The sequence below is a fragment of the Vulpes vulpes genome, chromosome 3 (genome assembly GCF_048418805.1).
Source record: "Vulpes vulpes isolate BD-2025 chromosome 3, VulVul3, whole genome shotgun sequence".
Lineage (NCBI taxonomy): Eukaryota > Metazoa > Chordata > Mammalia > Carnivora > Canidae > Vulpes > Vulpes vulpes.
This window is the reverse complement of record NC_132782.1, coordinates 56607271-56628266: the sequence shown is the minus strand read 5'-3', so window position 1 is coordinate 56628266 and position 20996 is coordinate 56607271. Positions and strand designations below refer to the sequence as shown.

The following is a 20996-nucleotide window of genomic DNA, read 5'->3' as shown; positions in this document are numbered from 1 at the left end:
CCAAGGAAAGTATTATGGCTTTTTTAAAAAGTTCTTTTAAGTAGGGTTTTTGTTTAATAAGTGAGTTAATCAGTACTGATTAGCAAAGTTATCAACAAAGGAAAAACAAAAGTCATATCATATGAAAACAATTTTTGAATAGGAAAGAAGTGAAATTCAAAGCAGTCAGGTTTTCATCTCAAGGATTGGTGGAAGGTAAAATGTTTACCAGGATGTATGGTTGAAGCTAAGGTAGGAATTAAGTTTTTGAGTTATATATGGAAACTAGAATGACTAATAATAAGAACAGTTTAAAGGCCTTTTGGTGTGGAGTTAAAGCTTCAAAGGTGGGAATTGGTTTGGAATTGAATTTTCTTTTATACTAATCACACTAGAAAATTACTCATTCCTGTTACCAGTAGGAAATTCTGAGCCTTCACCTTGACTGAGATTGGATTATCTACTGTCTCATGACAGTTTCACATTTATGTTAGGTAGACTTCTGATGGGATTATGCTTAATGGTTTAGGTTGTACCACTTGAGAAAAGGCAGGAAAGAGTCAGTAGAAATATCTAGGCAGTGGAAATCTTCTATATATGAAGGGGGTAGAAAAGGAGTCCTCCGTGCTAAAAATAGACAAGCAAAAATATAATCCAGGTCTTCAAAATTGATGAAAGGTGAGGAACATGTAATTTTACCTCCCAGTTAGAAGCATTTTGGAACTTATTGCTTCATACGAGAAATAGACTTAAAATAAATATTAAATACAAGTTGATTTGAAGTTTAGAGAAATTTATGGAAGATAGATTTGATTGATAAAAAACCATTGGGATGTTGACTGATACAGGGGTAACATTTGAGAGTGTTCTCGGGAATAGGAATCTCTGGATCGTAGCTGTGATTTAGTATTGACAGACTTGTTTTGGGTGGGTGAAATTCATGTTTTCCTAAAGGAAAGTAATTGTAAATCAAGGCTCCTGGTTTGTAAGCCTTGCTGTTTCACATAACGAATTTCCTGTAATTTTAGTGTCTTTGACTAACCATTATTATAACAGTTTTCCCAAGTTATTAAGAGTTTGGTTAGGGATTCAGGAGTTCCACGCTGTTATGTGAAGCTCTGCTTTTTGAATTTAATGGATGGTTGTGTTGGGGGGAATTTTGTTAAGGTATAGATTTGTATTTAGTAGGTCTGGAGTATGTTTCACAATATGTTTCTCAAAAGCTCCCTATTGATGCTGATGTAAGGTATAGAGAGGGAAACACACTAATCCCCAACTCAGCCAACGGCTACTGTTTGATCAGTACCTGAAACATACTGTCCCATTCTCTTTTCCCAGTTTGTCACCTTTGTTCTCTGTTCACCATTTCCTTAGATGGGTGGAGTATATCTTTTTTGTTTAGTTTATTTTGTTTCTCTTTTTTATTAATAAAGGTTCCCCCATATCAACTCCAAGTCCATCACCGCTGCCTCGAACCCCAACTTCCACTCCAGTCCATGTGAAACAAAGCACTGCCAGCTCTGTCATTAATAATCCTTATGTTATCCTGGATAAACCAGGGCAGGTTATTGGAGCTACCACTCCCACTACAGGTATGCATTTGATCAATATTTCTGCATCCAAAAGATTTGATCTTTTGTGAGATGAAATCTTAGTAGGACTTATGTAGCCATATAATGGGAGAATGAAATCTTCGATTTGATTCAAGAAAGGACATCTAGAACAGTAAATCCAGTGGTATTTCTCTGAGGGAAGATGTACTTTATGTAAAATTTATACTTTTTAGGAATTTACTTCAGTTTTCTTTTTAATTTCTAAAGACTAAAAGTGAACCATAATTAATTTTCTTAAAAAAAAAAAACCCAAAACTTAATTTTGTTTTCATTTGGAAGACATTCTCTTTGGGCTTACAAGCAGTGTGGTTATTTTCCATATTTAAGCTTCAGGAAAGAATACCTTTGTGGGCCACGTATATTTCTTACCAAATAAAAAAATTATCTTTACTTTTCTGTGAATAAGTAAATTTTGTGTGTGGGAGGGAAATTGAACTCTGCAGTTATAAAAAGGGACCTCTGATACGAATAAGAACTAGATTTATTGTGTCTGTTGTCATAATTTCCAATAACTACAGAGTGCTTTTTACAGTTTTTCCAAGACTTTTGCTAACATTATTTTATGTATTCGCTTCAGTTAAACTATGGGAACATGTGCTTCTAAGTGCAAACTTTCTATAGCTTTCACTTTTAATTAAGAGAAATAGTGAAAAGAGAAGTAACTATAAGGTAATGAGACTGATTTAAAATTTTTTAAACATATTGATTTTAACACATGACTGTATGTTGGATCTTTCCAAGTAGTTTTTTTGGAAAAGTTAGGTCCTTTAACAGTGATTAGAATTATGGAAGTCCTTTAAAAAATGTTGCTTTCAGAAATTACTTAATAGCCTTTTGATTATATTTAGGGATATCAAATAGGTATCCTTTGAGGATGTTTAGTTTTAGGAACTAGCCAAATTCTTTGCAGGCAAGTTTGATAAATGGAGCACGTGATCAGATACCATTTTTGGTCTTGCCTTATTTTTGACTATGGATAATGGGACTTTTTTTTTTCTTTTAAGATTTTATTTATTTGAAAGAGAGCACAAGCAGAGGGTGCAACAGAGGGAGAGCAGGCTCCCCACTGAACAGAGAGCCTGACTTGGGGTTCAGTCCAGGATCATGGCCTGAGCCAAAAGCAGACGCTTAACCAACTGCTGCCCAAGTGCCCCATAGATGATGGGACTTGTTTTTATCAGACCCTAAAGGCAGTTGTACAGATGGCCTATAAACTGTTTAATGTCAGCAGCACTATGGAATAGGTATAATCTCCTAGTGAGGAGGCTTTGAAGAAGCTAGCTTTCGTTCAGATTCATACATTTGGTACATTGTTACATAACCAATATCCTTGCATTCTGGTATCTGTCTCTGTATACAGGTAGTAGAGTATGTTATGTCTAATTACTCACTTTTCTACATGTCCTTACTTGTCTACTTTTAAGTTAATGAAGTGGCTAATTTCATGGGAGGAACCCTTAAGTATTTTTTCTGTAATAATTTCATAATTTCATAGTTGTGAGTTTTCAACCCTTACAAGTGAAAAATAGTGGGAGGGGCAGCCCCAGTGGTGCAGCGGTTTAGCGCCGCCTGCAACCCGGAGCGAGATCCTGAAGACCAGGGATCGAGTCCTGCGTCGGGCTCCTGTGTGGAGCCTGCTGCTCCCTCCTCCTGTGTCTCTGCCCCTCTCTCTCTCTCTCTCTCTCTCTCTCTCTCTCTCTCTATGTCTATCATAAATAAATCTTTAAAAAAAAAGAAAAAAAAAAGAAAAATAGTGGGAAAAGGGGGAGGGTAGTGGAAAATGCTTTAAACTTCCATTTTGTACATTTTACTTTGTACTTTATTTTAAAATCTGCCTTGCTTATCAGGAAGTCCTACAAACAAGCTCTCTACTGCCTCCCAGGCCTCCCAAGGAACAGGTTCCCCTATTCCTAAAATTCATGGAAGTAGTTTTGTAACATCTACTGTCAAGGTAACACTCTTACTGCATTATTGCACTTTTCTAGTTTATAAAGACAGTAAGTTCAAGGTCAGCAAGAATTTGTTGGTCGATAATGCAAATTTCATTAAGTAGAATCTTCAAACTAATAAGTATCTTGAAGATCATTTATTCCAGACTCCCCTACCTTCCTCTTGGTCTTTTCCTAGTGTGAAAAATGTTCCTCAACACTTTTATTAGTTGGATGGTCAGTATCTATTTGAAAACTTACTCTGATGAGGAGGCAGCTGTTTTTAGGAGTGGTCAGCTTTGTTACAGATTTTTCCTTATAAAAATATTCATCTGGCAGTATGCTATTTTTCTTCCTATGTTTGTCCAGTAAAGAGTGATTGTGTATTTTTTCTATACGTCAGCCATGTAGTTACCTGAAAATAATTTTTATTCCACAATTTATCTTTTTTTTTCCCCCTCAGGGTAAAGAAGCCTTTAAAATTAGAACTTCAAATATGATCTGACTTGTTCAGCTAATAGATACCTAGATACCTAGAGTGCTGGGTATCTGCTCACTGTTTGGTTCAAGTATATACTGAACCACTCGAACCTGTTTATTTATTTAGTGATTAGGCTCTAGGGATAGAAAAGAAAGAAAATACAGTGCCAGGCCTTAAGTGTCTTACCATCAGGCAGGGGACTAGACATGTAAATCAATGAGTCAACCAAATATTAGAGGCATATCATAGGAGACTTCCCAGCATACACTGGGGCACAGGTGAATAGTGCCAGTTTATAGCCTTTTCTTGCATTTGGTTTCTGAAACAATATTAAAATGCTAGTGTGGGGGCTGACGACCCCAAAGAGTTTTGAGCTTTTGATTTTCTTTTACTTTTTGGTTATGTTGCTAGAGAATGTCACAGGTTTATATTAAATATAAGGGACTGGAATATCTGAAATCACTTATTTTATCCTAATTGTATAATGTGTATTTTTACATACACAGCAGGAGGATTCTTTGTTTGCATCTATGCCACCTCTTTGTCCAATTGGGAGTCACCCTAAGGTTCAAAGTCCCAAACCTGTAACTGGAGGACTTGGAGCTTTCACAAAAGTGAGTATTTATTAGGACATTATCACATAAGACAATATGGTTTTGTTATATAATTATTTTGTGGCATGTTGGGAGTTGGCTACCCTACAACATGTAAATTTTTAATTCTAAGACCACATCCTACTTCTGTGACATGTTTCCATATATTTAGTGGTGTCTACAGGGCAGCCCTTGGTATCTAGCAAGATCTCCTGAGAGCACAAGCTGTGTGTGCCACCAAAATCTAGAACAAATGGACTAGGTTGAGTTGCAGAAACACAGGATCAAATCCAGATCCTCCTTTTCATCCCTCTGATAACTTTCATGGATTGTATTTAAGCAGTATTTTTACCTTCTAGTGGAGTCATTTTTTTTTTTATAGACCAAGCTTCATTAATTCATTAATTTCTGCAAGCAGAATAGATTCAAATATTAGTGGCTTTATTCATAGGATGATCATTCAGTGTCATTATCATGTTTGTTGCCAGGTAATCATCAAACAGGAACCTGGTGAAGCTTCTCATGTGCCTGCAACAGGAGCTGCCAGCCAGTCACCACTCCCTCAGTATGTGACTGTGAAAGGGGGTCACATGATAGCTGTGTCCCCTCAAAAACAGGTCCTAACAGCTGGAGAAGGGACTTCCCAGTCACCAAAGATTCAGCCCTCCAAGGTTTGTGTTGGGTAGGGTTGGGGAGATCAATATGTAAATGAACATTAGGTGCCTTAAATAATAGGTAGGTGCTGACAAAATTCAGATGACAGGGTTGCTGCCCCTAGAAAATCCTGTAGATGGAAGTCCTGTTGGAAAAGCAAGTTAGTGTTAAACCCGTCTGCTCTTGCAGTAATCATTGACAAGAGCAGGGGCACATCTTACAGAGAGGGCTCAGGAATAGTCAAGAGGCAAAGGGATACTTATTATCTCTCTGGCAGTGAAGGTTATAGATTTCATGACACAATTTCCCAATTGATTCAGGTGTAAAATGGGTAGCTAACAGGACCAAGGTCTGCTGTTTTATTTATTTCTAGTAGGTGAGTGCTGTTAGTTTACAACTCTAATGTCCAGGCTCTGTGATCTGTTTACTGATTCTTGACTCTTTAGAGAATTTATTTGCTTTATAATTTGGAAGTGTGGGGAATTAATATAATGATAAAATGGCATGTAGGTCCATGTTTTCCTGCATTGGATGTGCTTATGAATGCCTGTGTGTGTGATGTTCTCATTTACATGCTATCTGTTCTCCTCAGACAACCTTGCAGGGTGGGTACTCTCAACTCCCATTTTCCAAATGAGGAAACTGAGAGGTCAAGCAGCTTCCTTGTGAGCGTTTAGCTAATAAGTGACACAGGAACCTGGGTCTGCTGAGCCCCAAATCTCCCATTGCAGGGCTAATTAAAATTTGTGAGCCATTGTCTGGAACCTAAGCATGATTTTAGAACATAACAGAGTTAAAATATCTCATTTTGGTGGCAGATACATTCTGTAGCTATCAAGAATATTATGTGAAGTGTTTGTTTTTCAACTTGAAAGTCAGCCTATCTAGGGATAGATGAATTGCTCTGAGAGGAATACCTTTTTTTTTTTAATTATTTGAGGGGCGGAGCAGGCCATGAGCAGGGGGGGAGGGCAGAGGCAGAGGGAGAGCGAGAAGCAGGTTCCCCACTGAGCAGGGAGCCTGACACGGGACTCCATCCCAGGACCCTGGGATCATGACCTGAACTGAAGGCAGAGGCCCAATTGACCGAGCCATCCAAGGTGCCTCAAGAGGAACGCTTTAAAATAGAATAGGGCTAGAAAAAGGGCTTTAGATATTTTGGTTTAGGCTAGATAACTGCACATGGATTTTGACAAAAATTTGTATAATTCTAAAATATGTATGGTTTGTTCTCAAATCTGTAAGAGTCCATTAACTACTTTCCCAAACTTAGCTGGTCATGAGTTATCTGATAATTAAAAATGTCTAGATACTAAGGCCCTCATCTCATACTTTCTGAATACCCTCATACCCTCATCTCAAACTCTTCTTGGGAGCCCTGGGAATCTGGATTTTTATCAAGTTCTGCTGACTCACGATTCAACAAATTTAGGAACCACCAAGCTATAACATCAAATTTGACTTTGGGGCTTTCCTAACCTAACTGAGACAGGCACCCCTATCTGCTTCCTAATGCTCTTGCTATTGTTTTGGCCCTAGGAGTAAGCTCTCGTCAAAGTCCTTTCATGAGTCAGTTATTGTTATCTGGACTTGCTACTCGGACACATCGTCATTCTTCAGAATCTATTTTGTTTCACCAAAGATACATGGAATAGCTGAGTTAGGTTTTTGAGTCAATATAGCATTGCTGTTTATGCCCAGAAGCTCTGGACAAGTTAGTTTCATTTTTTTACGCTTTGCTTTTTACAAATCCACCCCTCTGTAATCCTGAACAACTGTATTGGCTTTCTTGTCACATTGCCATCTACTTAGTGACAATGTAGGACTAAAAAAAAGTAGATGGTTTTGTGCTAGAATGCCCTGAATAAAGTTTAAGGGCACCAGAAAAAGCCACAGAAGAGTGTGAAAGAAATGTACAGAAGCAGAAGAGCATGAGGAAAGACATTTCCTGTTTATCCAGGAAATTTAGTACATGCTTTGGACTCCAGATAAGGAACTGTCTGCAAGTACAGACTGTCCCTGGTTATTGGTGTGAAGTGCATTCCCAGAAATTATGCCAGAAAACAGAAGGGTGAACAAAAAGATACTGTTCTACCTTCCATTCAACTTTGGCTTATCTTTTTTCATGAAAATAAAGAGAAGTGCTGCTTTTGCCATAAAATGGGACATCTGAGCACTTAGTGGGTTCTTGTGGGAAGGAAGGAGTGTGGCATAGTAAAAACAATGCGAGCTTTGAAATTAGAGCTTGTTACAAATCTCAGCCACTTACACACTACCTGTGTGACCTGGACAGGTTTGTCTTTCGGAACCTTGTTTTTTTCATCTAGTAAAGGAATAATACCCTCTGTCTTTCAGAGTTGTAGGAGAATTAGTAGAGATAATTGTATAGAAAAGGGGATCTCTGGTGGCTCAGCGGTTTAGTGCCTGCCTTCAGCCCAGGTCGTGATCCTGGAGTCCCGGGATCGAGTCCCACATCAGGCTCCCTGCATGGAGCTTGTTTCTCCCTCTGTCTCTGTCTCTGCCCCCCCCCCCCTCTCTGTGTGTCTCTCATGAATAAATAAATAAAAATCTTAAAAAAAAAAAGAAAGAAAGAAAGAAAGAAATCATTGTATAGAAAGAACTTAGCACAGAGCAAGTACTCAATAAATAATAGTAGCTAATGTTACCTGAGGAAGGACAAGTCCCATGTTAAGTACATGCGTTAAGTACATGGCAGTTCTTATCATTGAGTACTAAATTGTAATTGGCTGTATTTTTCAGTGTCTAGAAGAAAAATTAGATACATAGAATCTTCACTTTCTGGTTCTTAAAGTAAATTCTGACTTGTAGAGGTCTGTACAGGACACAAACAAAAACATTGAGTCAGAGTAAAGTATTTGTAACAATATAGAACAAAGGGTGTCTGCTTTGTGAAACCAGAAGGAAAGTAGGCATGTAAAGAGAAGTGTTGTGGAATGGGAGGAGTTCAGGTTCTAGGCTAAAATGTTGTATTGTTTAAAAAAAAAGCAAAACTAAGTGTCTTAAGAGTCTTCCTTATGATGTCCATAGACAGCTGTGTGTAGGATTTTTCCCCATAGAATGCCAGACTTCCTCATTCTCTTTTTTCAAACAAAAGGGGAGGAGGTTAATCTTGTGAGTGGTATGCTCCTACTGGATAAGCTCACTAATAAAAACTGCCCTCCTGTGGCCAACTTGGGATACCACATTTATTTAGCTTTTGGAGGGATTAAGTATGTCATATTCTGGAAAATTTGAAGCAGTTGAGTAAGGATAGAGGTTGGTACAAGGTGGAAAAAGCAAGTTAAGATGCATGGAATTTTAGAAAAGAAAAAAACTGGTCTAATTAATCCATATATATTTTCCTTTTAAGATTTTTTTGCTTTCTTTGTTGGCTCTTAAGAGCATGAAAATAGATTATGTGTAATTTAGCTTATGCAGTGAATTATTAAGCTTGATATATTTAAGAAATGTGAAGACTCTTAGGAAAAAAGTTTGGCTTCTGTAATAGTAGAGAAATCCAAAAACCAAAAGCTTAAGTGTTTTTCTCACACATAAAAGACCTGTAGGCAGTTCTAATATGTTGGCTCCAAAATCATCAAGAATCTAGACTCCTATTTTGTTGCTCTGCCATTTTCAAAATTTGGTTCTCAGCTTGTGGGCAAAGATGGCCATTTCATTTTATGCTACCATGTTCACATTTCTGGCCAGCAGGAAGAGAAAAGGGGGTGCGGGGAGGCATAACCCAAAAGTTGCTCTCATCACTTCTCTTCCTATCCTTTTAGCCAGAAATGAGATGACCAACACTAGGCTAGATAGAAAAATGTTCTATGTGGCTATGTCCCTAGCTGGAAACTGGGGGCTCTCTTACCATGAGAGAGAAAACAAGAATGGTTATCAGGATTCAGCTGACACTTTCTGCCATTACCCAAAAATGGTTTTCTAAATTAAGAAACTGTTTTCCATAAATACATAGAAAAGTTCTTTTTTTGAGAGTGAGAGTGAGCAATCAACAGTAGTGGGGGAGAGAAAGAGAATCTTAAGTAGGCTCCACACCCAGTAGGGAGCCCAATGTGGGGAAAAGGTTTTGATTAATAAGAAGAGTTTCTGGGCAGCCCCGGTGGCTCCGCGGTTTAGCACCACCTTCAGACCAGGGCGTGATCCTGGAGACCTGGGATCAAGTCCCGCATTGGGCTCCCTGCATGGAGACTGCTTCTCTCTCTGCCTGTGTCTCTGCCTCTCTCTCTGTGTCTCTCATGAATAAATAAATAAAAATCTTAAAAAAGTTTCTACATCCACATCTGTGAGGTAGAGCAGGGTGACTGTGCCCAGCTCTGTGGCTACAGCCACACTCCATGTTGCCTGCAGAATGAGGCTCACAGTCAGAATAAAGAGATTTGGATCATCCTAAGGCATTGTTTTAACCAAGCCAGGATAGTGGGAGGATTTTTTTTTTCTTCGTTCTAAGTTAACTTGTTTTTTTTTCCCCATTGGTTCTTTGAGTCTTTTGTTTCTTTCTTTCCCTCCTTCGTTAAACTTACATAAAAGTGGAGAGACTATTATAATGAATCCTGTATGCCCGCTACCCAGTTTCAATAATTATCAGCATTTTGCTAATCTTCTTTCTCTTCTAGGATATTTTAAAGCAGATACCAGATGTTGCATACTTTAATTTCTATTTGACTAAATCTAGGATTTACAGTGAAGGTTTTCTGCCCTAGCTGAATGTGGATCCATTGATGTTCTCCATCCTTTGAGGCTCTATGTAGCCTCATAGATTACAGTTCTTCAGTTAATAATAAGTGTCATGGGCAGCAGGAGTCATTTACTGTGTACATTATATCTTATGAGATAAATATTATCTATATTTTATAAATGAGATGTCTAAGGCTAAAGCTCAGAAACATTAAATAACTTATCTAGCTACTAACTGATGGAACAAAGCTGGGAAACCAAGTCTGGCTGCTTATAAAATCTTGTACTCTTTCTTCTGTGTTATACTGTGGTTTATAACTGTTGATTAGAGGACCATTTCCTTTATATCAACCATAGTGTCCAAACACATGGCAAATGTGTTTTACTGTATTTACATTCTTTGAAAAGAAACCATGTATGATTTAGTAATTATTTAACGTAAAAGTTCCATTTACCAGTTGTATATGGTTTATCGTTTTCTTCTACTTCTTATGTAATCCTATTATTGGTAATCCTATCATTAATTTAGAAAGATTCTAAAATAAAATACAAAGAATAATATAATCAATGCTCACATATCCTCCAACCAAAATGAGCATGCTCATATTTATTTCATCTCATATATTTTCCCCAAATAAAACAGGACAGAGTTGAAGTCTACTTTGTTCTTACCAAAAGCAACACTGTAATGAATTGGGATGTGTAGCTTTCCAGTTCATACTTTTATTGCATAAATCCATAGCCATAAATAACATGTAATGTGTGTGTTTCGAAGATTTATATTAGAGATATTTACACTTATATTTTTCTGCAGCTCTCCAGTGTTTGTACTGTCAGAGTTTGTTGATGCTGATATCTGTAGTTCTAGTTCATTTTTACTAATGTATGCTATTCCGTTGTCTGACTTGTACCACAGTTTATCCATTCCTCTACCTGTAGACCTAAAGCATGTTGTTACATGTTATAGACATTAAGTTTGTTAACATTTTTTGTAATTATAAACAATACTACCTTGGATGTTATGAATATGTTCCCTTTAACACAGGTCTAAGGTTTCTCTAGGATGTATTTCTAAAAGAGGAATTGTTATAACACGGGATAGGTGAATTTTCAGTTTGAGTAGATATGCCTATAATACCTCTCTGGAGTGGCTGTACAAATTTACTTTTCTTTCAGCAGTGAACAAATGTTCCTGTTTCCCCATACTCTCCAGCCACTTCTTGGTGGAATAAATAAATAAATAATTAATTAATTAATTAATTAATTAATTAAATAATAAGTGGGTAAGTAGAATTTTTTTCTTTACATTTCTGTATTTTCTAAGTTTTTTATTTAAACATATAAAATAAGTTCTAGATAGTAGCTGGGGTTAAGACGAAAACCATAGCCTTTTATTGTAATAACATCCAAAATGTAAAAAATTCTGTCATTCACACATCATAGGTAGCATTTCTAGGCGATGAAATTAGACTCCATGTTTTATATCTAGGACTTTGCCTTGTTCTCTGATAGAGTGACTGTTCTGTTCTAAGAGCCCTTGAAAGGACTGAGAAGAAGCACTGGTGGATTATTCTCTATTTTCAACAGGTTGTTGGGGTGCCAGTTGGGTCTACTTTACCTTCAACAGTGAAACAGGCTGTGGCGATCAGTGGTGGCCAAATCCTTGTAGCCAAGGCCAGCTCTTCTGTTGCCAAAGCAGTTGGTCCAAAGCAAGTTGTGACCCAAGGAGTTGCCAAAGCAATTGTGAGTGGAGGTGGAGGAACCATTGTTGCTCAGCCAGTGCAAGCCTTAACCAAGGCTCAGGTCACTGCTGCTGGCCCTCAGAAGAGTGGATCCCAGGGTTCAGGTAACTGATACTGATTGGGTCCCTTTCAGCAGCAGGCCTTTATATATAAACTGTTCTTTGCTAGTAGTTTTATTTGGTATTTGGTTCTAAGAAAACCTATTAGGTTGATGCATAACGAGTATATAAAAACATGTTAATTTTTTTCAGGTAGCATTTTACATAGAAGTCTATAAAGCAGTTTACTTTAAGGAGCATGTGTGTGTTTTAGCAAGAGTAATAAAAATAGAGCGTATTTCTTTTATTTACTTACTTACTTACTTACTTACTTACTTACTTATTTATTTATTTATTTATTTATTTATTTATTTATTTATTTATTTATTTATGATAGGCACACAGTGAGAGAGAGAGAGAGAGAGAGAGAGAGAGAGAGAGGCAGAGACATAGGCAGAGGGAGAAGCAGGCTCCATGCACCGGGAGCCTGATGTGGGATTCGATCCCGAGTCTCCAGGATCACGCCCTGGGCCAAAGGCAGGCGCCAAACTGCTGCACCACCCAGGGATCCCTAGCGTATTTCTTGATAGTGGTTTCAGGTCTGAAAGATAATTTTCATTTGCCCTTATCTCCACTTTGGATTGTATTCAGACTTAAAATCTTGGGATGGTCATTTGTCAGCAGCATTTTGAGATACTGAACTAATGCTTTCTCTACCAAACAAGTTTAAACACCTTGGATGTGTTTGAAGCCTTGATATGTTGTTTTTATGAGAGCATGAAAAAATATACCTAAGGCATTAGATGCACTAAGTTTTGAAGGTCTCGATGAGGCTAAAGAATTATTGCAGTGAATTAGAAGGATGATGGTAGCGGATGTCTGAATCATATTGTACACCTGCTATTCACACTGTGTTCATTACACTTGAGTTAAAAAATTAAAAAAGAAAACATAAAAGCTAAATAATAAATTGAAAGAATAACCAGAATCAACTTTATATAAAACATAAAAAAGATTTAGAAGAAGGGATCCCTGGGTGGCGCAGCGGTTTGGCGCCTGCCGTTGGCCCAGGGCGCGATCCTGGAGACCTGGAATCAAATCCCACGTCGGGCTCCTGGTGCATGGAGCCTGCTTCTGCCTCTGCCTGTGTCTCTGCATCTCTCTCTCTGTATGTGTGACTATCATAAATAAAAAAAAAAAAAAAAAAAAAAAAAAGATTTAGAAGAAAAAGGGAAAAGAAGGAAGTGGATGTCCAAAATAAAGATTTCAGAGGTGGTGAGTTGTTGGTGATGGCAGAGTCCATTTGTGGCATTAAAAATGAGTGTTTGCAATGTTGGAGGAAGTGATCTTTGGAGTTTAGAAAATGAGGTGCCTGAGAAGCTAGATTATTAAGTCACTGATAGTGCTATCACTGAGGATGACGATCATTGGCTTTAGAGCAAGACTGAGTCAGGAGTCAGTCTTCAGCAAGTGAGGGGAAGTGATTGGGAGTTCAGTAAATGAGCACAGAAAAGAGGGTTAAGGTGGTAGAGCCAAGCAGGAGCCAGTAGGTTTTTCTTCTGGAATGAGGGGTAATAAGGGTCTGAAAGCCAAATGGGAGAGCACAAAGACTCCTCTCCTTGTCCTGGCCATCAGACACTAAGTAAGATTCAAAAAATAGCTTTTAGCTAAGGGTGCTACTGGGGAAGTCCTGTATCTTCAGAGGACTCAGTGTTTAATACCACAAAAAGAAAGACTTCAGAGATGTCAGGGTTCTAGTGGGTGTCATTATCACAGCAGGAATTCCTGGGGGTAAGATGAGAGAGCCAGGGGAGGAGGATGGGCTGAGGAGATGGGTTCAGATGAGGAATGCAGGGCAGTGTGAGGCTGGACTCTGGGTGTGGGTGACTGAGCAGAGAGGCTTGCTGAGCTGCACAGTGATATAAGGTGGGGTGAGTTCTAGCAGCAGTGGAGAGGGCTGGTATTCCAGTCTTCATATCAGTCCCTGCTGTTGGGGGGCAGCTTCCTGGGGTCTTGCTTCCCTGGGCTTGCTCAGTGGAGTAGTAATGAAGAAGAGGACTAGCACAGGCTAGAGGAGGCTCTGAGAGCCCTGTGCCTGTGGTGACTCACTCGGTTCTATGGGCTTCATTATAGGGAGATTTGAATTCAGGTAATTGCAGAAATTTTGATGTGTAAGTCTTCACTGAAGAGTCACATTTAGAGGTTTATAGCCTTGTGCATTGAGAAGTAAATCCTAGGGGATAAGTGAAAGCTCTTTGACATAGGTGAGACTTTCAAAAGGTAAATTCTGGTTTCATACTATATAGCAGAGAAGCCCTTCTCTGCTAGTTGTTGACTGGCTTTTTTGTTTTTTGTTTTTTTTTTTTTTTTAGTTCTTAAAAAGTGAGAGAGGTTAGAAGTCTTGTTTCAAATCTGTAGTTTCATTCATTACTAGAAATTGATAAAAAGGGCTTTAAACAGGTTTTGGGAAGAAATATATATTCATCCAAAAATAAGGTTATTATTTCTTTGATTGTCTAAACCATAGGACTTTTGAGAGTAAAAAGAGTCATGGTTAATAATGATTGGGACATAAGTATAAAAATCAGACCCAGGTGTAAACTGGAACTGTTCTGGGCAAACTGGGACATATATGGTCATCCTATTTATGTACAAATATAAATTCCCCTTTGTAATTTATGGCAAGCTCTTCTAATATGTAAATTAGTTTTTGATTAGCAAGATACTAGCCTTTGAAGCATTACGTATCTAGGAAAACAAACTGTAGAGTTTACTGTTTGTGTTTTTTAATAAGAATTTATTGCTCTGTTTTTAATTTTTAGTGATAGCATTGTCCTCAGTTCTACTTTTTCTCTTTATTTTTTTTTTCTTTTTTTCCTGTACCATTTTAGTGATGGCAACATTGCAGCTACCAGCCACTAACTTGGCCAACTTGGCAAATTTGCCACCTGGCACTAAACTCTACCTTACAACGAACAGCAAGAACCCTTCAGGAAAAGGGAAACTGCTGCTGATTCCTCAAGGAGCCATCCTGCGAGCTACCAACAATGCTAGTCAGTCCGTCATTAAATCATTTGGTTCTTGGGTCTCTGGGTATGTTCATCTCATCCACCCGAGGGGCAGCTCTTACCTGTTTCAGGAAGTGTTTCTGTAGCTCTTTGTGGTGGTATGATGGTAGTATTTGCCCACCTGGATTTAAAACATACACATAACTAGAAGTGGGTTTAAATAATCATAGTCCTAGGCGATGACACTGCTATTTTGGGTTTATCTACTCAGAGTTTGGGGTCAGGAACAAATCACACTGGAGAGAGATGACTATTAAGACAGTGTGGGGAGAAAACTGTTCGTGTGAACTATAAACAAAAAAAGTTCTTCTTTTCAGTGGTATCTAGAAACCAGTGATACCTGGGGAGATAGTAACTGGAGGCCTATGTGCATTTTGGAGGGCATAGGAGTAGGAGTGGAATCAAATGTTCTCTGCCCGCTGTTATTTAAGTTTGTCAGTTTTGGAGATGGAAAGAGAAATATAGAGTCAACCTTAGTGTTAAGCCTTAAAACCCCAAAGAAATTAGGTGGTTTATCTAGACTTAGAAACTTTGGCTTTGACATAGAGAAAAGCAATTTGGATAGTGCTGGAAAGGAAAGGGTAAAAGGAATTATTTCCCTCTGAACCATAAGTATAATTGATAGAGCAATTAGGTTCACTAGAAATGAGCTGCCCTTGCCAAAATCTAGTGTATGAGCTAGTCACCATTTTGTTTCCTGACTGTACTGGATGATTTCTGTTTGCTCATCATGGCATTTTTTCCCTCATACCTAAGTATTGATATATAAAAAGATACGTAAGAAAAGGACAATGTAAGGATTCCATTATTTACTCGGAGAGCCACCTCAGTTTTAGTTTATATACATTATGTCACCAAAAGAGAAGTAAAGGGGATCCAAAGGCTTTAAGATGGAATATAAAAAGGGGGGGGGGGGGAATGGGGCACTGAAGTCATTATAAATATGAGGAAAAATGTTTTTTTCCAGGGCAGAGGGAGACAGAAAAGAGTTCTGTAAAACTACACTTAATTTTATCAGTTTCACTGAAATCGAATGAGATGCCAGAATGTTTAGAAGCCCTTCTCTGAGCATATTTTAGTCAACACTTGGTTAGAAAATGTCAGTATCAGACTGTTGATCTCCCACAACGAAGTCAGAACTCTTGTTAAAGCGAAGTTCTTCTAGTACTGAAAGCTGAACTCATCATTTGTCCTTCAATTGAAAGTAAAAATCAGTTTCAGTCCTTAATTCTAGAACAGTCTCCTCACTGTTGTCACAGAATAGGTATGTTACCAAAAAGGGGGACTAGGAAAGGGAAGGGATGGAAACGTCATCTGTCACTCTGGGTGCATTTTTTTTCCTGGTAAGTCTCTTACTATTTTTTATGATGTTGCTGTCATCTCGTTGTGTTTTCAGATCTCCAGTCTGGCTCAGCTTCAGGTAGTGGTGGTGGCGTCAGCGGAGGCGGCAGCGGCAGTGGAGGTAGCAGTGCGGGTGGCAGTGGTGGAGGAGCCCAGAGCCCTGCAGGCCCTGGAGGGATATCCCAGCACCTGACTTACACATCTTACATCCTGAAGCAGACTCCTCAGGTCTGATCATTCGTGACTGATATCTTTCAAATCCTTTAGTTATTAACAACTGCCTTTAATTATACTGTATTTGTTTTTACATTTCTGGGATTGGGAGTCAATACTAACAATATAGCCACATGGAATCTTTATTATTTTGAGCTTGTTTTGAGAGGACATAAGTTCAGAAAGACTTAAGTACGAGATCTCTCTGCTAAGCCAATGCTAGAATTTGGATTTAAACTCATAGCTTTCTTACTCAATTTTTGCTACACTGTTGCCTCCCAAATCCATGAGTTAATGAATAGTATTAAGAGACAGTTGAAAATTTTCTCTTGCAAGGGAGTAACCAAAGGAATACTATCAAGTTTTGGTATTTGGAGTTGAATTGGATTCATGATTAAGAACAAGTTTCTGCCTTCTTTCCCCTAGTTGCTTTTAAATCTTGACTCCTCTCTTAAGGAAGGTCGTGGAATTTTGGTCTAGATGTTCTTATTGAGAAGGATGGATAGTTACCAGTCTGAATAATTCAGATTTAAAGACTAGGTTATAGAACTTGACTGTCCAGCAGCCTGCTCCATAACTACTGTGCAGAGTTTCAGAAGTGGGGCTAGCTAGCTGTTGGTAGTGGAACTGAGGGCAAAGCTGTTCTTTTTAGTTATTTTGGCTGAGTTGCAGAATTGAAGGTGAGCATCGTAGCTTGTAACATGGGACCTTGTGATTTATAGGGTCAGGGCAAGTCATTTTCACTTAACAAATTACTGAGTAGATCTTTGTTTCTAACTTAGGGTACATTTTTAGTTGGTCAGCCATCACCGCAGACATCTGGAAAACAGCTGACTACTGGATCAGTGGTCCAGGGAACCCTGGGAGTCAGCACATCTTCTGCACAAGGACAACAGACGTTAAAAGTCATCTCTGGACAGAAAACCACTTTGTTTACCCAGGTAAATATGCAAACACACATACATACCCCAAATATAGGATATTATGGCGTTTATTTAAACATTTACAGCTTCTTTCTTTCCACAAAGAAAGATGCATGAGAAAATAAACAATTAAATAGTATTAAAAAATAATAAAATCTTGAGATTTGAGAAAACTATGAGTTAGAAATGAGAAGATATTAGATACGCAGTTATATCTTTTATAATCACTAATACTTGCCAAAGCAAATCAAAAGCATGATCATTTACAAAATTCACACTATTTGTAAGATGAAAAAGAAATACACACATAATACTTCCTTAAAAGAAACAAAATTTTCTTGCTACTTCATTCTAAAACTTCACTGGAGAAACTTCATATAAGAGATTCTGAATAGTATAATAGATAATTATAGCCACAATATCCATATACAGTTGGCCCTTGAACAATGTGGGGTTTAGAGGTGCCAACCTCTCAGGCAGTGGGAAATTCCCATGTAACTCTACTTCCCCCACTAGTAATAGCCTACTGTTGACCAGGAACCCTGCCGATAACACACATAGTCGATTAACACACATTTTGTATGTTATATGTATCATATACTCTATTCTGACAAAAAGTAAGGTAGAGAAAAGAAAATGTTATTAAATAATAAGGAAGAGGAAATATTTACAGAACTATACTGTATTTACTTTTAAAAAGAAACAAAAAACAACCCATAGGGTACCTGACTGGCTCAGTCAGTAGAGTTTGTGACTCTTGATACTAGGGTTGTGAGTTCAAGCCCTACATTGGGCATGGAGTCTACTTAAAATAACAATTAAAAAGAAAAAACCCATGTATAAGTGGACCTGTGTAGTTCAAACCCCATGTTGTTCAAGGTCCAGCTGTAAAAAGTAAATGTTGTAGGGGACTTGGTACATGTTTCTACAGCATTCTTTAGTGTGTAAGCCAAAGAATAGCGACAGGACATTTTAGCTGGTGAGGGATGTCAGAATCACCTGCAGGAGAATCTATAGCTAGATCTCAAAAAGTTGACCAAATGAAGCAAACAAGGTATAGAAGGATAGGGGCAGTGTGATACCATTTATCAAAAAATCATTCATTTTCTCTGTGTGTAGACCAATAGTTCTCAAAGCATGGAATGTGAATATTGGATTTTTGTCAAATATTTTTTCTGTGTTTTATTGAGAAGATCATGTGTTTTTTTTCTTTTTTTGTTATTGTGGTGAATTACATTAATTTTTAAAATGTTAAAACGGGTGCCTGGCTGGCTCAGTTGGTGCAGCATGTGACTTTTGATCTCAGGGTCATGAATTAGAGCCTTACATTGGGTATAGAGATTAATTAAAAAACATTTTTTAAAAAGTGTTAAATTAGCCCTGTACTCCTGGAATAAACCCTACCTCGTTGTGACATGTTCTCCTGTTTTAATGTGTTGTTGGGTTTCATTTGATAAAACTTTGTTTAGAATTTCTGTGAGAGTTATTAGCTAGTGGTTTTCTTCATAATTCTTGTCTGATTTTGATATCAGAGTAATGCTGGCCTCCTAAAATGAGTTAGCAACTTTTCTTTCCTGTTGTTTTTCGTGAGATTTTCGGTAGAATTGGTATTATTTCTTCCGTGACTATTTTAAAAAAGATTTTATTTATTTATTCATGAAAGAGAGAGAGAGAGAGAAAGGCAGAGGGAGAAGCAGGCTCCTTGCAGGGCGTCTGATCTGGGACTCAGTTCTAGAACTCTGGGATCATGCCTTGAGCCAAAGGCAGTGGCTCAACTACTGAGGCACCCAGGTGTCCCCCTTAACTGTTTAGAGTACACCAGTGAAGCCATAATGACCTGGAGTCTTGTTAATTGGTAAGGTTTTTTGACTACAATTTAAATTTATTTAATAGATACAGGACTATTCAGGTTATTTGTTTTGTCTTGAGGGAGGTTTGGTAAGTTTTATCTGTAAAGGAATGTGTCCATTTCATCAAAGTGGTTGAATTTACTAGACTAAAATTGTTCATAATTGTCCTTTATTATCCTTTTAATGTCTGTAAAATCTTTAATGATGGCCCCATTTTCTTTTCTTTTCTTAGAGAAAGAGTGCCCAAGTGGGGATTGGGGTGTTGGGGGGACAGAGAGAGAGAGAGAATCTTAAGCAGGCTCTATACCCAGCATGGGGCCTGTTGCAGGGCTCGATCTCATGATCCTGAGATCATGACCTGAGCTGAAATCAACAGTCAGATGCTTAACCAACTGAGCTACCCAGGCGCACCCCCCTTTCATTCTTGATTATGATAATTAAGCATCTTCTCTTTTCTTTCTTGATCATCAGTCTTTTCATATTAGTAGTATTTGGTTTCTTTGAGTGCTAATTTCCTTTTGGTCAGATGCGCTTAGTACTTAAACAGATATGAGGCCCCAAAATTCTTTAGGCAGTTCTTTTAAATCTTAGCTTATTTCTTCTTACCTGCTTATGGTTGCAGCCAGTGTGGTGATGCTCTCCAGGTTCTGCTACAGTGGAGCAATTACCGTTGTGTTTTAATAAGTATTATTTACATAAAGTAATGCGCAGATTATGAGTGTACTGCTGAATGAGTGTTGACCACTGTATAAACTCATGCAGGCACTGTCCCAATCAAGATACAGAACATTTCTGTCATTCTAAAACATACCCTCATTTCCCTTTCAATCATTTTTCTGTTATTATAAATTAGCTAATTTCTGTCATTGAACAATAAAATTATACAGTATGTAGTCTTTCATGTCTAACTTCGATTGTTCAACATGTTTTTGAGATTTATCCATATTTGTATCAGTAGTTTATTTTTAAGTAATATTTTGTATAACTTTTATTTTTATATTTATTTTATTTTATTAGAAGATTTTATTCATTTACTTATGAGAGACACAGAGAGAGATAGGCAGAGACACGGGCAGAGGGAGAAGCAGGCTCCATGCAGGGAGCCTGACATGGGACTCGATCCCTGGTCTCCAGGATCACACCCTGGGCTGAAGGTGGCGCTAAACCACTGAGCCACCTGGGCTGCCCCTTGTATAACTTTTATTCCCCTGTTTATGGACATTTGGAATATTTCCAGATTTTTTTTTTTTTATGATCCAGATTTTTATTATGAACCATAGTGTTACAAACATTCTTGTATACATCTTTTGTACAGTAGAATAGCTAGGTCCTAGGGTAAATAAATAAGAAAGTTTATAAGAAAGTGACAAATGGATTGCAAAGTGGTCGTACCATTTGATTCTCCCATAAGTAATGTGAGAGAGTTCCAGTTGCCATACATCCTCAACAACACAGAGGACTGTCTGTCCTTTTATTTTTAGCCATTTTTGTGAGTATGAAGTGATATCTCATTGTGGTTTTAATTTGCATCAGACTCCAGCACAAATTATACCATACTAACTGTGATTCTGGTAAAATTACTGAGCTTAATGTCTTCATCTGTAAAATAAGACTAAAATCCACCTTATAAAGTTTATGAAAAGATTGAATGATATATAAGATATGTAAAAGTGCTTTCTGCCATTCCTGACACACAATAGTAAGTCCTCAGAGACTGATAAATGGTATCTGCTTGTGCAGTGTATTAATTTGGGTACTAAGTAATCATTCGGGCCAGGAGTTAAGCACACTATGCCCAAGGCTTCCTGTTTTTATAAGTAATAATTTATTGGAACACAGCCACATCCATTTCATGCTATAACAGTAGGGTTGAGGAGTTGA

General features: G+C 37.9%; 1 protein-coding gene across 3 annotated transcripts in view; it reads left to right on the top strand.

Moving 5' to 3' along the window:
* YEATS2 (YEATS domain containing 2) overlaps window positions 1-20996 on the top strand; it is a 117615-nt gene that overhangs the window by 69721 nt on the left and 26898 nt on the right. For all 3 annotated transcript variants that reach the window (XM_072752570.1, XM_072752571.1, XM_026007243.2), the window contains exons 12-19: window positions 1413-1571; window positions 3440-3543; window positions 4508-4615; window positions 5083-5265; window positions 11528-11786; window positions 14612-14773; window positions 16185-16357; window positions 17125-17283. In XM_072752570.1, the coding sequence (XP_072608671.1) occupies window positions 1413-1571; window positions 3440-3543; window positions 4508-4615; window positions 5083-5265; window positions 11528-11786; window positions 14612-14773; window positions 16185-16357; window positions 17125-17283 (1307 nt within the window). The remainder of the gene's footprint in view (window positions 1-1412; window positions 1572-3439; window positions 3544-4507; window positions 4616-5082; window positions 5266-11527; window positions 11787-14611; window positions 14774-16184; window positions 16358-17124; window positions 17284-20996) is intronic.